We start from the raw sequence: 12,215 nt of genomic DNA, 5'->3' as shown, positions 1-12,215 counted from the left end.
GTTAGAAAGCCTTCCACAGTTGGCCAAGATATACACTCACACAGTAAATCACATAACAAAGTATGTGAGAGACCAACTGAAATTTAGACTTACCTTCAGATTTTTTCTGTCATTGGTCACACTTTCAAAATTTTTGTTTTTACCTTTTCATTCTTGCACAAATACCTCAGAAAGGTTTGTTGCTGTTTGTTGTTTTCTAATGTTATCTCTTTATGGAGGTTTTAGAATATTTTTGTGTCTACCCAGAGCAGGGTGGGGGCAGGATGGCTAGTACAAGATATAGAAATTTTCTCATTTTATGACATATAATTATCAGCTATATATCTGCAAGTAAACATTACCATGTTTTGCAAGTAATTTGTAAGTCCTTTCTGTTATAGAGCTGTCTTCTAAAGTAAATGAGCACTGAAAGAACCATTCCACAAATGAAGAATCCCAGGCAGGGAGTCTCAGCAATTGGCCCCTGGTAACTCACGTGGGTGTACACTAGAATTGTAGTGTACCAGGACGTCTGCACACGGTAGAAGAAGATCAGTTTGAATATTTATGTATTTCTCTATCCCTGGGCTGAAACTTTCATCAGTTGGCACGTTGATATTCATGCCAGACCTTGAACTCTGAAGCCTACTTAGCTAAATCTCCATGGTCCTCCGTCCCTAGAAGCCACTGTGTTTCAAACCATTTTTTCTTCCTTCAATTTGATGTCCCCAGAGTGGGGCAAGTAACAGTTCTTCCCACTTTTGAGGAAATATTCACCTTTGACCACACCTTTATTATATACCTGTATTCCTTCCCACTCCCTAGTCTCCCTCCTGAATTCCAAACCAGATTTTGCCCCTTTCCAGAAAAGCCAGACTAAATCAAGATCTCTACCACTATATCTCTCCCTCTTCATGGAGAATGAGGAAGTAACCCACCACTCTAAGCCAGATTGTTTGTGATGAATGTGTAGAATATGGAACACAGTTGAAAGGTTTTAGGTAATTGTGCAATCCTGATTTTTATTCACTTCTTTTTCCCTTACTCTCCTAGGTAACAACTTGTCTGATTGCTGTGGCTAAAACAGACCATGAAGTTCAGGTGCGCAGAGCTGCTGTCCATGTGATTGTGCTGCTGCTTCGGGGACTCAGCCAGAAAGCTACTGAGGTAAGTCAGTCTCTTACCATTTGCAAATTCCCTACCTGTTTGTTCTTTATCTGTTCATCAGTCTTCCTTTCACCAGGGGAGGCCTTGAACCTTTTTCCCGGATGAATTCATACAGATGAATCAGTCAGCAGGGATTGTATTGTTTGCAGGCAGATTGTATTGTTTGCATCTTCAGTGAGTCTCTTTTTCCTCTGTATCATATTAGGCAGACTGCGCACTAACCACTGCAGAAAAACCAGGGCACAAGTTTACAGGTTGAGATTCTGGGTCCCAGCATTCCCCTCAGAGGGACAGGTTCCAGGGTGAGCTAGCTGGACTGCACCAAGCCTGCCTCTATAGCCTGAACTTGAGTGATTTGTCTTCCTGACTCATCTCATTGTTCTTACAGAATCACTAAAGGGCCTCATTTCAAATGTTTCCTTTCTAGCTGTGAGTTCAATCCATGAGATTTTAGTTGTGCATAAATTAAACTTTTATTCCTCCTCCAAGTGGGTTTGGCTGGATTTCTCCCCAGTGTGTGGACAGTCCAGGAAGAAGGTTTATATATCCATATGTATGCTGAGAATGAGTGACCTCTAAATTAATTTTCTTCTTGATTTTAATGGAAATTCATTCCCAGTTGACTTTATAAAGAGAGTTTGCATTAATAATTCACTTCCTGGCATCCACAATGCTCGTCTGTGGCTGGCACATCAGTATTTAACTAAGTGTCATTGAAGCCATTAGAAAAGTGTTTTGTCAGACACATGGCTTTGTTCATGCTAGAATTTTGCCATATCAAGTTCCTGACACCATTTTTGTACAAGCGTTATCCCCTAGTAATTATCTAGGACCTTGATAGGAGTGGGGGACATAGAGATCATAACTTGATATCTCAGGTACTTGTTTTAGGGTACACACTGCTCTTGTTGAGAATCTGCTGTACGAAATGGAATTAAGAAAGAGTCAGTGTTTTTTACCCACTGTCAAGATCTACACAACTCTTGACAAATATACCGTTGTTATATAAGTTGTTAACAATAGGGGAAACTGGGTGAGGAGTACACAGGAATTCTCTATTGTCTTCGCAACTTTTCTGTAAATCTAAAATTATTTCAAAATTTATTTTAAAATTTGAGTTACAACACTCTTAAAATAAATCTTAGAAACTCTGTAAGTGTACACACCCTTACTCAGTAAGAGTGTGTGTGCGTGTGTCTGTGTGTCCATAGCAGAGCAAACTGTCTGGTTAGTAAGGTGAGAGAAGAAATAGAAAGAAATTCTATCCAGGTTTCTCACATCAGTGTGTAGCCAATGAAAGCAACACTGCTTGTCTCACCAGTACTAAAATAATTTGAGGCCATGGAAGATTTTTGCCACTTTGAAAAAGCCATGTGAATGAAAAACCTCTGTTCTCCAAACCACCTCTAGTCTGCACTCACTGGAATTTATAAATCGTGCTTACTCAGTGAATAAAGAAAAGGAAACGGGATGGGATGAGGGTATGATTCCTCTTCCTGCCGCATCCTTGAGACCAGGTGTGTTAAATCTTGTAATCGTAGGTGTGATTATAATTGGGGCACTTTAATGAGAAGCAGAGATAACCACAAAGCTTTCAATCTAAGATTTTCTTTACTGTTCTGTTTTGCCCCCAGGAACAGCTGAAATGAAAATGCCACCTTGTTGTTGAAGTTTCGTTTTGTTTTTTTCCTTCTAATCACTATCTCTCAAGCTGTGGAGTGCCAAAAGATAATCCTAGGTTTCAGTGAATTCTCTGTTGCTCGTAGATGTGCCAACCAAGAGACTGTGGTTCTGGCAGCTTGAAAAGAAAGCAGAGAGCCCAGTAAGAGGTAGAGGTCCAGAAAATCAGGAGATAGATTGGGATCAGAGAGGGGGAAGACATTACCACCCCCAACTGATGAGGTAGCTTTCACCTCTTTCCCATTTGCAGATAGCCAGAATATCCACATTGGAGGGAAATACAGCATTCACTTTCTTATTAAAACACTAATTTTCTCTGCTTAGCCTTGTTTTGGCCTTATGATCGTTATCTGTTTATTCACTGATTCCCAAGTATAGCCTGAAGCCAGAAGGGAACCCCCTTTAAGCTCATTCTACCTTACCTTTGCTGAAAATTGAATTTATGAGGAACACCCAGGAGAAGGAGGTATGTTTAGACCTGTCTGTACCTTCTGTTGGCCTCAGAGTTAAGAACAGCCCTCCTCATCGTGGAGGAGATGAGCTGGGCGACAGCATGAGAAAATTGTGCCTAACTATCCAGCTTTTCCCAAGTTAAGTCTTTGCAAGGTGACTTGTTTATTCTAAGAATTGTAAATGTTTAGAACATCCATATTCCTAAATTCATTCCAAAGACAATAATGAATAACTGGGACAGTAATGACTGAGCAACAGCCTACCAGACTGGCCCTCGTTCAGATAACAACTATGAACTCTGGACATAATATAGTAAGTAGTTAGCCGAGGACACTAAAGAGTGGTCAGAAGCAGGCAGATTCTCATGGAGTGTCCATGTTTAGAGGAGAGGTGCTGTATAGAGTAAGTTCCCATTTTCTTGGCTTTCAGCCTAGGGGCAGGTTATGTCTAGGGAGGTGTGCAGTGCATTAGGGGTACTGGTGGAGAAATCACAGTCTTTTGGGGCTGGGGAACCAGAAGACTGAATCTGGGGGAACCACAGCTACAGGAGAGAAAGGGGGGATCCTGGAAGGGAAAGATCCAGAGAGAGGATTCCTAAATTCTGTGTGCCCACATCTCTGGCTGACCCGTAAACCAAGCAAGATAATTACCTGATTTTTAAAAAAAGAAAAAAAAATGCACTAATTGGAGAACAGGGTCCAGTCTCCATAACATAACATTCATAATGCCCAGGATACAACCCAAAATACTCAATATATAAAACACCAGGAAAATGGAACATATTCCCAGTAGAAAAGAAAATTAACTGAGACCAGCCCCAAGATAATCCTGATGTTAGAATTATCAGACAAGGAATTTAATGCAGCTACTGTAATTATCCTCAAGGAAGTAACAGAAAAATATGCCTGCAGTTAAATAAAAGATAGGAAATCTCAGCAAAGAAATAGAAACAATTTTTTTTAAAAAGCCATATTGGGGCTTCCCTGGTGGTGCAGTGGTTGAGAGTCCGCCTGCTGATGCAGGGGACACGGGTTCGTGCCCCGGTCCGGGAGGATCCCACATGCCGCAGAGCGGCTGGGCCCATGAACCATGGCCGCTGGGCCTGCACGTCCGGAGCCTGTGCTCCGCAGCGGGAGAGGCCCGTGTACCGCAAAAAAAAAAAAAAAAAAAAAGCCATATTGAAGTTCTAGAACTAAAACTATAATATCTGAGATTTTTAAAAAAATAATTTAATGGAATTAAAAGCAGAATGGAGATGACCAAGGAAAGAATAAGTGAATTTGCAGGTAGAGCAATAGAAATTATCCAGTGTGGAGAACAGAAAGAAAAGAAAAATATATTTTTAAAATTTTACTGAAGTATAGTTGATTCACAATGTTAATTTCTTCTGTACAGCAAAGTGACTCCGTTTTTTAAAAAAATATATATGTATGTATATACATACATATGTGTGTGTGTGTGTGTGTGTGTGTGTGTGTATTCTTTTCCATTACGGTTTATCACAGAATGTTGAATATAGTTCCCTGTGCTATACAGTATGATCCTATTGTTTGTCCATCCTATATATAATAGTTTGCCTCTGCGAATCCCAGACTCCCATTCCTTCCCTCCCCTACCCCACCTCCCTGTTGGCAACCACAAGTCTCTTCTCTGTATCTGTGAGTCTGTTTTTATTTGGTAGATATGTTGATTTGTATCATATTTTAGATTCCACATAGAATTGCTATCATATGGTATTTGCCTTTCTCTTTCTGACTTTACTTCACTTAGTATGATAATCCATCCATGTTGCTGCAAATGGAATTATTTCATTCTTTTTGATGGCAGAGTAATATTCCAGTGTATATATACCCCATATCTTCTTTATCCATTCATCTGTTGATGGACATTTAGGTTGTTGCCATATCTTGGTTATTGTAGATAGTGCTGCTATGAACATAGGGGTGCATGTATCTTTTTGAATTATAGTTTTGTCTGGATATATGCCTAGGAGTGGGATTGCTGAATCATATGGCAACTCTATTTTTAGTTTTTGGAGGAACCTCCATACTGGTTCTCCATAGTGGCTGCACCAATTTACATTCCCACCAACAGTGTAAGAGGGTTCTCTTTTCTCCACACTCTCTCCGGCATGTGTTATTTGTAGGCTTTTTAACGATGGCCATTCTGACTGGTGTGAGGTGGTACCTCACTGTAGTTTTGATTTTCAAGAAAAAGATTTTTGAATGAGTGATTTGGTGTGACCAGAGGCTCTCAGAATCCTAACTTGGTATTTCCCTTAGGAGCAGTGGTTCAGTATCCATTAATTCAGTTCACACAACTTTGTAGAACACAACTACCATAAATAATGAGAATCAACTGTATGTACAATGGAAAAAAAATGATTATCTTAAGAATCAGTGATTTGGGGTTGACCATAGTTCTAGATTTATTTAGGTAATTACTACTACAGTCCTCTGCATAGTTTACTGAAAGTTGACTTCTTAGAAGAACTGTGAAATACTGGAGAACTTCACACAAGGTTTTGTAGTGACTAAGTATGGTGACATTTTAATACTGAAACTTTCTCCCTTGCTTTTTTTTTTTTTAATTAAAAAATTTTTTTTTTCTTTTGGCTGCGTTGGGTCTTCGTTGCTGCATGCAGGCTTTCTCTAGTTGCGTTGAGTGGGGGCTACTTTTCGTTGCGGTGCGTGGGCTTCTCATTGCTGTGGCCTGTCTTGTTGCAGAGCACTAGCTCTAGGCGCCCGGGCTTCAGTAGTTGTGGCACGTGGGCTCAGTAGTTGTGGCTCATAGGCTCTAGAGCGCAGGCTCAGTAGCCGTGGCGCACAGGCTTAAGTTGATCCGCGGCATGTGGGATCTTCCCGGACCAGGTCTCGAACCCGTGTCCCCCGCATTGGCAGGCGGATTCTCAACTACTGCGCCACCAGGGAAGTGCCTAATCCCTAATTTTAAATGACAAAAGAATAATCTATTCTCTACTCTATCTAGTGAGAGTTAAATAGTAGGCTTTAGAATTCATTCCTTCAAGATGACAGCCAACCCTAACACCATCTCATATCTTCAAAAATAAGCAAAACCTGGAAGCATCTTCAGGGGGAAGAGTTTGGGATTAATTATTAATTGATGGCTGAATCAGGTTCACAGCCAAATCCAGCCTTCCACCCAAGAATGTTTTTTAATTCCTTCTTTCGAGTCCAATATTGAATTCTGTTGATAGAAGCCTGTTCTTAGTAACATTAGGAATAGTGGTTTCACTAACTTTTGTGCAGTTGGAAGTTACTCTCCTACTTCTTTGTGAGAGAAAGCAAACTGTGGCTAAAAAGAAAAAAAAAGAAAATAGTTTGTGTATGATATTATGCTTGTTTAATGACAGCAGTTACACATGGTCCGTACAAAAAGATCAGTGCATGCGTCCTGGGTTCACCTTGTGCTTGTCTGTCCAGACTGAGAACTAGGACCTGACGGAGGATGTGGCACTTAATCTCCGACACAGCACAAGCAGCAAGTTATAAGTGAAGGGACAGACTGAATGGAAACTTTCCTTCCTTTGGTTTTGTTTTATCCTGAAAGTTATTATTTTTTTTCTTCCCTTTTTTTTTTTTTTTTTTTTTGCGGTAGGCGGGCCTCTCACTGTCGCAGCCTCGCCCGTTGCGGAGCACAGGCTCCGGACGCGCAAGCCCAGCAGCCATGGCTCACGGGCCCAGCCGCTTCGCGGCATGTGGGATCCTCCCGGACCGGGGCACGAACCCATGTCCCCTGCATCGGCAGGCAGACGCCCAACCACTGCGCCACCAGGGAAGCCCCTGAAAGTTATTTTGAGAGCATTTGTTGTGGGGTTTTTTTTGTGTGTGTGTGTGTGCTATGGATATAGTTAAATGAGCCCAGTTTCCTTCCCAGAGCTAGTTCCACAGACACTGCTCCTTTTAACAGATCGAAGGCTCCATGTGACGAGCAAATGAAAAGAACATTTATATTAAAATGACTGGGATCCAGGTAATAATTACTCCTCTTGTAAACTTTGAAAAAGTGCTTGGGAGAGTCATTTCAGACCGAAATTAAGGAGCATTGCTCCTTCCTGGGAGCATAAGGCTACGGCCAGTTGACCAGGGCAGCAGTTCTGTCGGTCATCTGCTACTGTCCCAGGCTTGGGTGTTTACATATTGGTAGTATTGATAAATGGCATTTAATGAGAATTTAGCATTTTTGGTTATTGTTTACGATGCCGTAGAGACAGAGGCATAGAGAGATTTTAAAATATATTGTAAGTTTATAAATGTTTCTTCCCCTACAGACACTTCCCTCTGACTCACTCTTAGACATTCTCCTTGCTGTTGCTGCATTTCAATCTTAGAAGAAAAAATCCTCTTAGGCCCCCATATCAGTTTCCTAGGGCTGCTGTAACAAAGTACCACAAATCGGGTGCTTAAAACAACAAATATTTACTTATAGTTCTGGAGGCCAGAAGTCCCAAATCAAGGTGGGCCATGCTCCCTCTGAAGCCTGTAGGGAAATCCTTCCTTGCCTTTCCCCAGCTTCCAGTGGTTTGCTGGCAATCCTTAGTGTTTATTGACTTGCAGCTGTGTTACTCCAATGTCTGCCTTTGTGGTCACATGCATTCTCCCTGTATGTCTCTGTCATGTAAACATGGCTTTCTTCTTGTAAGGATACCAGTCATATTGGGTTAGGGGCCCACCCTGCTCCAGTATGACCTTATCTTAACTAGTTACATCACAACAACTCTGTTTCCAAATAAGGTAAGGTCACACTCTGAGGTACTGGGGGTTAAGACCTCAACATACATTTTTGGGGGGAGCGGGGGACATGATCCAACCCATAACAGACCCTTAGCATTCCATAGTCCTTTCTATCTTGTGCTTATGCTTCTCCATCTGTTCATTATTGCTGTATCTTGAGAAGAGCCTGTTCTGAGTGGAGTGTCTCAAATATAAAAGACAACAACGATGATTATAGTGGAGGTGTTGTTATTATTATTATCACTCCCACCACCACAACCACTACTACTGTCTGGTCCATAGATTTGGTGGGTTTTTGAATGATTGTTTAAAACCCACCAAAGATAATTTTATATTCAATCTAAATGAATAGGCAGTTTCTTTCATGGCTGGAACTTTAGAACCTTACACTTTATCATGCCAGGCCCTCACCATTGGTCATCTCAGATTTTGGAAGGCAGGTTCTGTTACATGGAATCCAGCCTTTCAACTCTGCAAGCATCTCATGATTGCATACGTCACCTTGTTCCTCCTCATGATGGACACCAACTCGACTGGGAAAATGCATAAGAACTTAGAAGCTTTGTAGATATTAAACCAAAAGGACTTACATGTTTGGAATTGATTTGACCTCCAACACTGTTTTCCCCCTTTTTTTGCCTACCACTAGGAAGCAGTGGATAAGGTACCACAAAATAACAATAGTAATGCTGTCTGTTCTCATAAAGCAGGCACTGAGCTATTGAGTTACTGTGTTGTCTCAGTTGATTCTCTCAGGAACTCTGAGGGGTAGGTGTTGTTACCCTCATTTTACCGATGACTAAAGGAAGCCCCTCAGAGGTTAAGCAAACCACTCACGCTCACATGGCTAGTAAGTGGCAGAGATGGTTTAAACCCTGGCTGTGTGTCTCTAAGGCCTGTGCTGTGCTCTAGCTGGCTGTAGTGTTGTGTGCCTTAAAATGCTTACTTTTTTTTAAAGAAAGAGCAGGTAAAGATTATTTTTAAGGCAAAGAATTACACCAGTAATAGGTGAAAATATACAATAAGCAGTAACCGGTTAAATTTCCCATGCTGAGAATGTTTAAAGCGACGTTCTGGTTAATTGAATACAGACTTGTACTGAGTTCCAGTTCCTGTTTAGCCATATACTTTCTCTGTAAATAGCAAGCTCTCGTCACTTCTCTCTGGCAAAGTGTTGCCAAAAAATCGTGATGACTTTCTTTACTTCCTAAGACCCAGTGAGACCAGAAGCACAACTTTTCAAATGTTCATTCTGACACATTAAAAACCAGATGTTGGGGCTTCCCTGGTGGCGCAGTGGTTGAGAATCCGCCTGCCAATGCAGGGGACATGGGTTCGTGCCCCGGTCCGGGAAGATCCCACATGCCGTGGAGCGGCTGGGCTGCTGAGCCTGCGCGTCCGGAGCCTGTGCTCTGCAATGGGAGAGGCCACAACAGTGAGAGGCCCGCGTACCGCAAAAAAAACACAAAAACAACAACAACAAAAACCAGATGTTTAGTCATTTAATGAATGCTTGCTTTTCTAAGGATCTCTACCATCTCTCAAATACAAGATTTCTATATGGGGTAGCAATTCAGAAGTCATGCCTTTAAACCCCTGAGGTAAAGAGGATTTGCAGCTAGATAACCCTGGAGATTATCAGGGGCATTTTCAGTAGCGTATTTGTCCCAGGATCCGAGCCAGGATCTGAGAGAGCAGGACTGGAAGGGTGTCAAGAGAGGAGCAGGACTAGGCTGGAGACAGACCCAACCTGAGGGCAGTTGGTGAACAGAAGAGAGGCAAGGCCAGGTCCAGGCACACAAAGACACTTCTGCAAGGCCGCAGCTGCTGACCCAAAGGAGGGTAGAATGAGTGTGCTCTGTTCATCAGTAGCATTATATCCCCTTCTCCCCATCACCTTGTAGCTTTTTCTTACATAATTTCTTAAATTGAGCTATACCTTATATCCTTAAAATTAAAGTCTACAATTCAGGGGCTTTAGTATATTCTTTAAGTCGTGCAAACATCACCACCATCTAATTCCAGAACATTTTCATTACTCCTGAAGAGACGCCCCATACTCATTAGCAGTCACTCCCTCATTACCCCCTCCCTCCAACCCATGGCAACCATTAACCTACTTTCTGTTTATGGATTTGCCTTTTCTAGACATTTCGTGTAAAAGGAATTATACAATATGCCACCTTTTATGTTTGGCTCCTTTCAGTTAGCATAATGTGGTCAAGGTTCATCCATATTGTAGCGTGTATCAGGATTTCATTACTCTTTATGGCTGAATAATATTCCATTGTATGGATCTAGCATATTTGTTTATCCATGCATTCATTGATGGACATTTGGGTTGTTTTCACTTTTTGGCTATTTTAAATAATGTTGCTATGAACATTTGTGTACGAGTTTTTGTGCAACATATGTTTACAGTTTTCTTGGATATATACCTAGGAGTGGAATTGCTGGGTCATATGGTAACTTCATGTTTAGCTTTTTGAGGAACTGCCAGACTGTTTTCTAGCTGCACCATTTTTTATTTCCCCCAGCAATGCATGAGGGTTCCATATGTTCCACATTCTCATTAACACTTGTTATTGTCTATCATTTACTAGATTTATAGCCATCCTAATGGGTATAAAGTGGTGTAGTTTATTTATTTGTTTAAAAATTTTTTTAACATCTTTATTGGAGTATAATTGCTTTACAATGGTGTGTTAGTTTCTGCTTTATAACAAAGTGAATCAGTTATACATATACATATGTTCCCATATCTCTTCCCTCTTGCGTCTCCCTCCCTCCCACCCTCCCTATCCCACCCCTCTAGGTGGTCACAAAGCACCGAGCTGATCTCCCTGTGCTATGCGGCTGCTTCCCACTAGCTATGTATTTTTACGTTTGGTAGTGTCTATATGTCCATGCCACTCTCTCACTTTGTCACAGCTTACCCTTCCCCCTCCCCATATCCTCAAGTCCATTCTCTAGTAGGTCTGTGTCTTTATTCCCGTCTTACCCCTAGGTTCTTCATGACCTTTTTTTTTTTCCCTTAGATTCCATATATATGTGTTAGCATACGGTATTTGTTTTTCTCTTTCTGACTTACTTCACTCTGTATGACAGACTCTAGGTCCATCCACCTCACTACAAATATCTCAGTTTCGTTTCTTTTTATGGCTGAGTAATATTCCATTGTATATATGTGCCACATCTTCTTTATCCATTCATCCGATGATGGACACTTAGGTTGCTTCCATGTCCTGGCTATTGTAAATAGAGCTGCAATGAACATTGTGGTACATGACTCTTTTTGAATTATGGTTTTCTCAGGGTATGTGCCCAGTAGTGGGATTGCTGGGTCATATGGTAGTTCTATTTTTAGTTTTTTAAGGAACATCTATACTTATTTTAAATTTTATTGAAGTATAGTTTGTTAGTTTCTGGTGTACAGCACAGTGATTCAGTTATACATATATATATTCTTTTTCATTATAGGTTATTATAAGATACTGAATATAGTTCCCTGTGCTATAAAGTTGTTTATCTTGTTGTTTATCTATTTTATATATATAGTAGTTTGTATCTGCTAATCCCAAACTCCTAATTTATCCCTCCTCCCCTTTGTCCCCTTTGGTAACCATACGTTTGTTTTCTATGCCTGTGAATGTTTCTGTTTTGTAAATAAGTTCACTTGTATCATATTTTAGATTCCACATATAAGTGTTATCGTATGATATTTGTCTTTGTCAAATATCACTTAGTATGATAATTGCTAGGTCTATCCATGTTGCTGCAAATGGCATTATTTCATTCTTTTTTATGGTGTGTAGACTTCCATTGTATATATGTTGCCATATCTTCTTTATCCATTTATCTGTTGATGGACATTTAGATTGCTTCCATGTCTTCTTGGCTATTGTATATGCTACAGTGAAAATTGGAGTGCATATATCTTTTCAAATTATAGTTTTCTCTGGACATATGCCCAGGATTGGGATTGCTGGATCATATGGCAATTCTATTTTTAGTTTTTTGAGGGACCTCCATACTGTTATCCATAGTTGCTGTACCAACTTACATTCCCACCAACAGTGTAGGAGGGTTCCCTTTTCTCCATACCCTTTCCAGCATTTATTATTTGTGGACTTTTTAATGATGGCCATTATGACTGGTGTGAGGTGATATCTCATTGTAGTT

General features: G+C 40.8%; 1 protein-coding gene across 1 annotated transcript in view; it reads left to right on the top strand.

Moving 5' to 3' along the window:
* TANGO6 (transport and golgi organization 6 homolog) overlaps positions 1-12,215 on the top strand; it is a 176,824-nt gene that overhangs the window by 142,567 nt on the left and 22,042 nt on the right. Inside the window, exon 17 of the mRNA XM_079906387.1 lies at positions 1,033-1,146. Within this exon, the coding sequence (XP_079762513.1) occupies positions 1,033-1,146 (114 nt within the window). The remainder of the gene's footprint in view (positions 1-1,032; positions 1,147-12,215) is intronic.

The sequence above is a fragment of the Stenella coeruleoalba genome (genome assembly GCF_951394435.1).
Source record: "Stenella coeruleoalba genome assembly, chromosome: 20".
Lineage (NCBI taxonomy): Eukaryota > Metazoa > Chordata > Mammalia > Artiodactyla > Delphinidae > Stenella > Stenella coeruleoalba.
The sequence above is the reverse complement of the archived record's forward strand: the minus strand, read 5'-3'. Positions and strand labels throughout refer to the sequence as shown.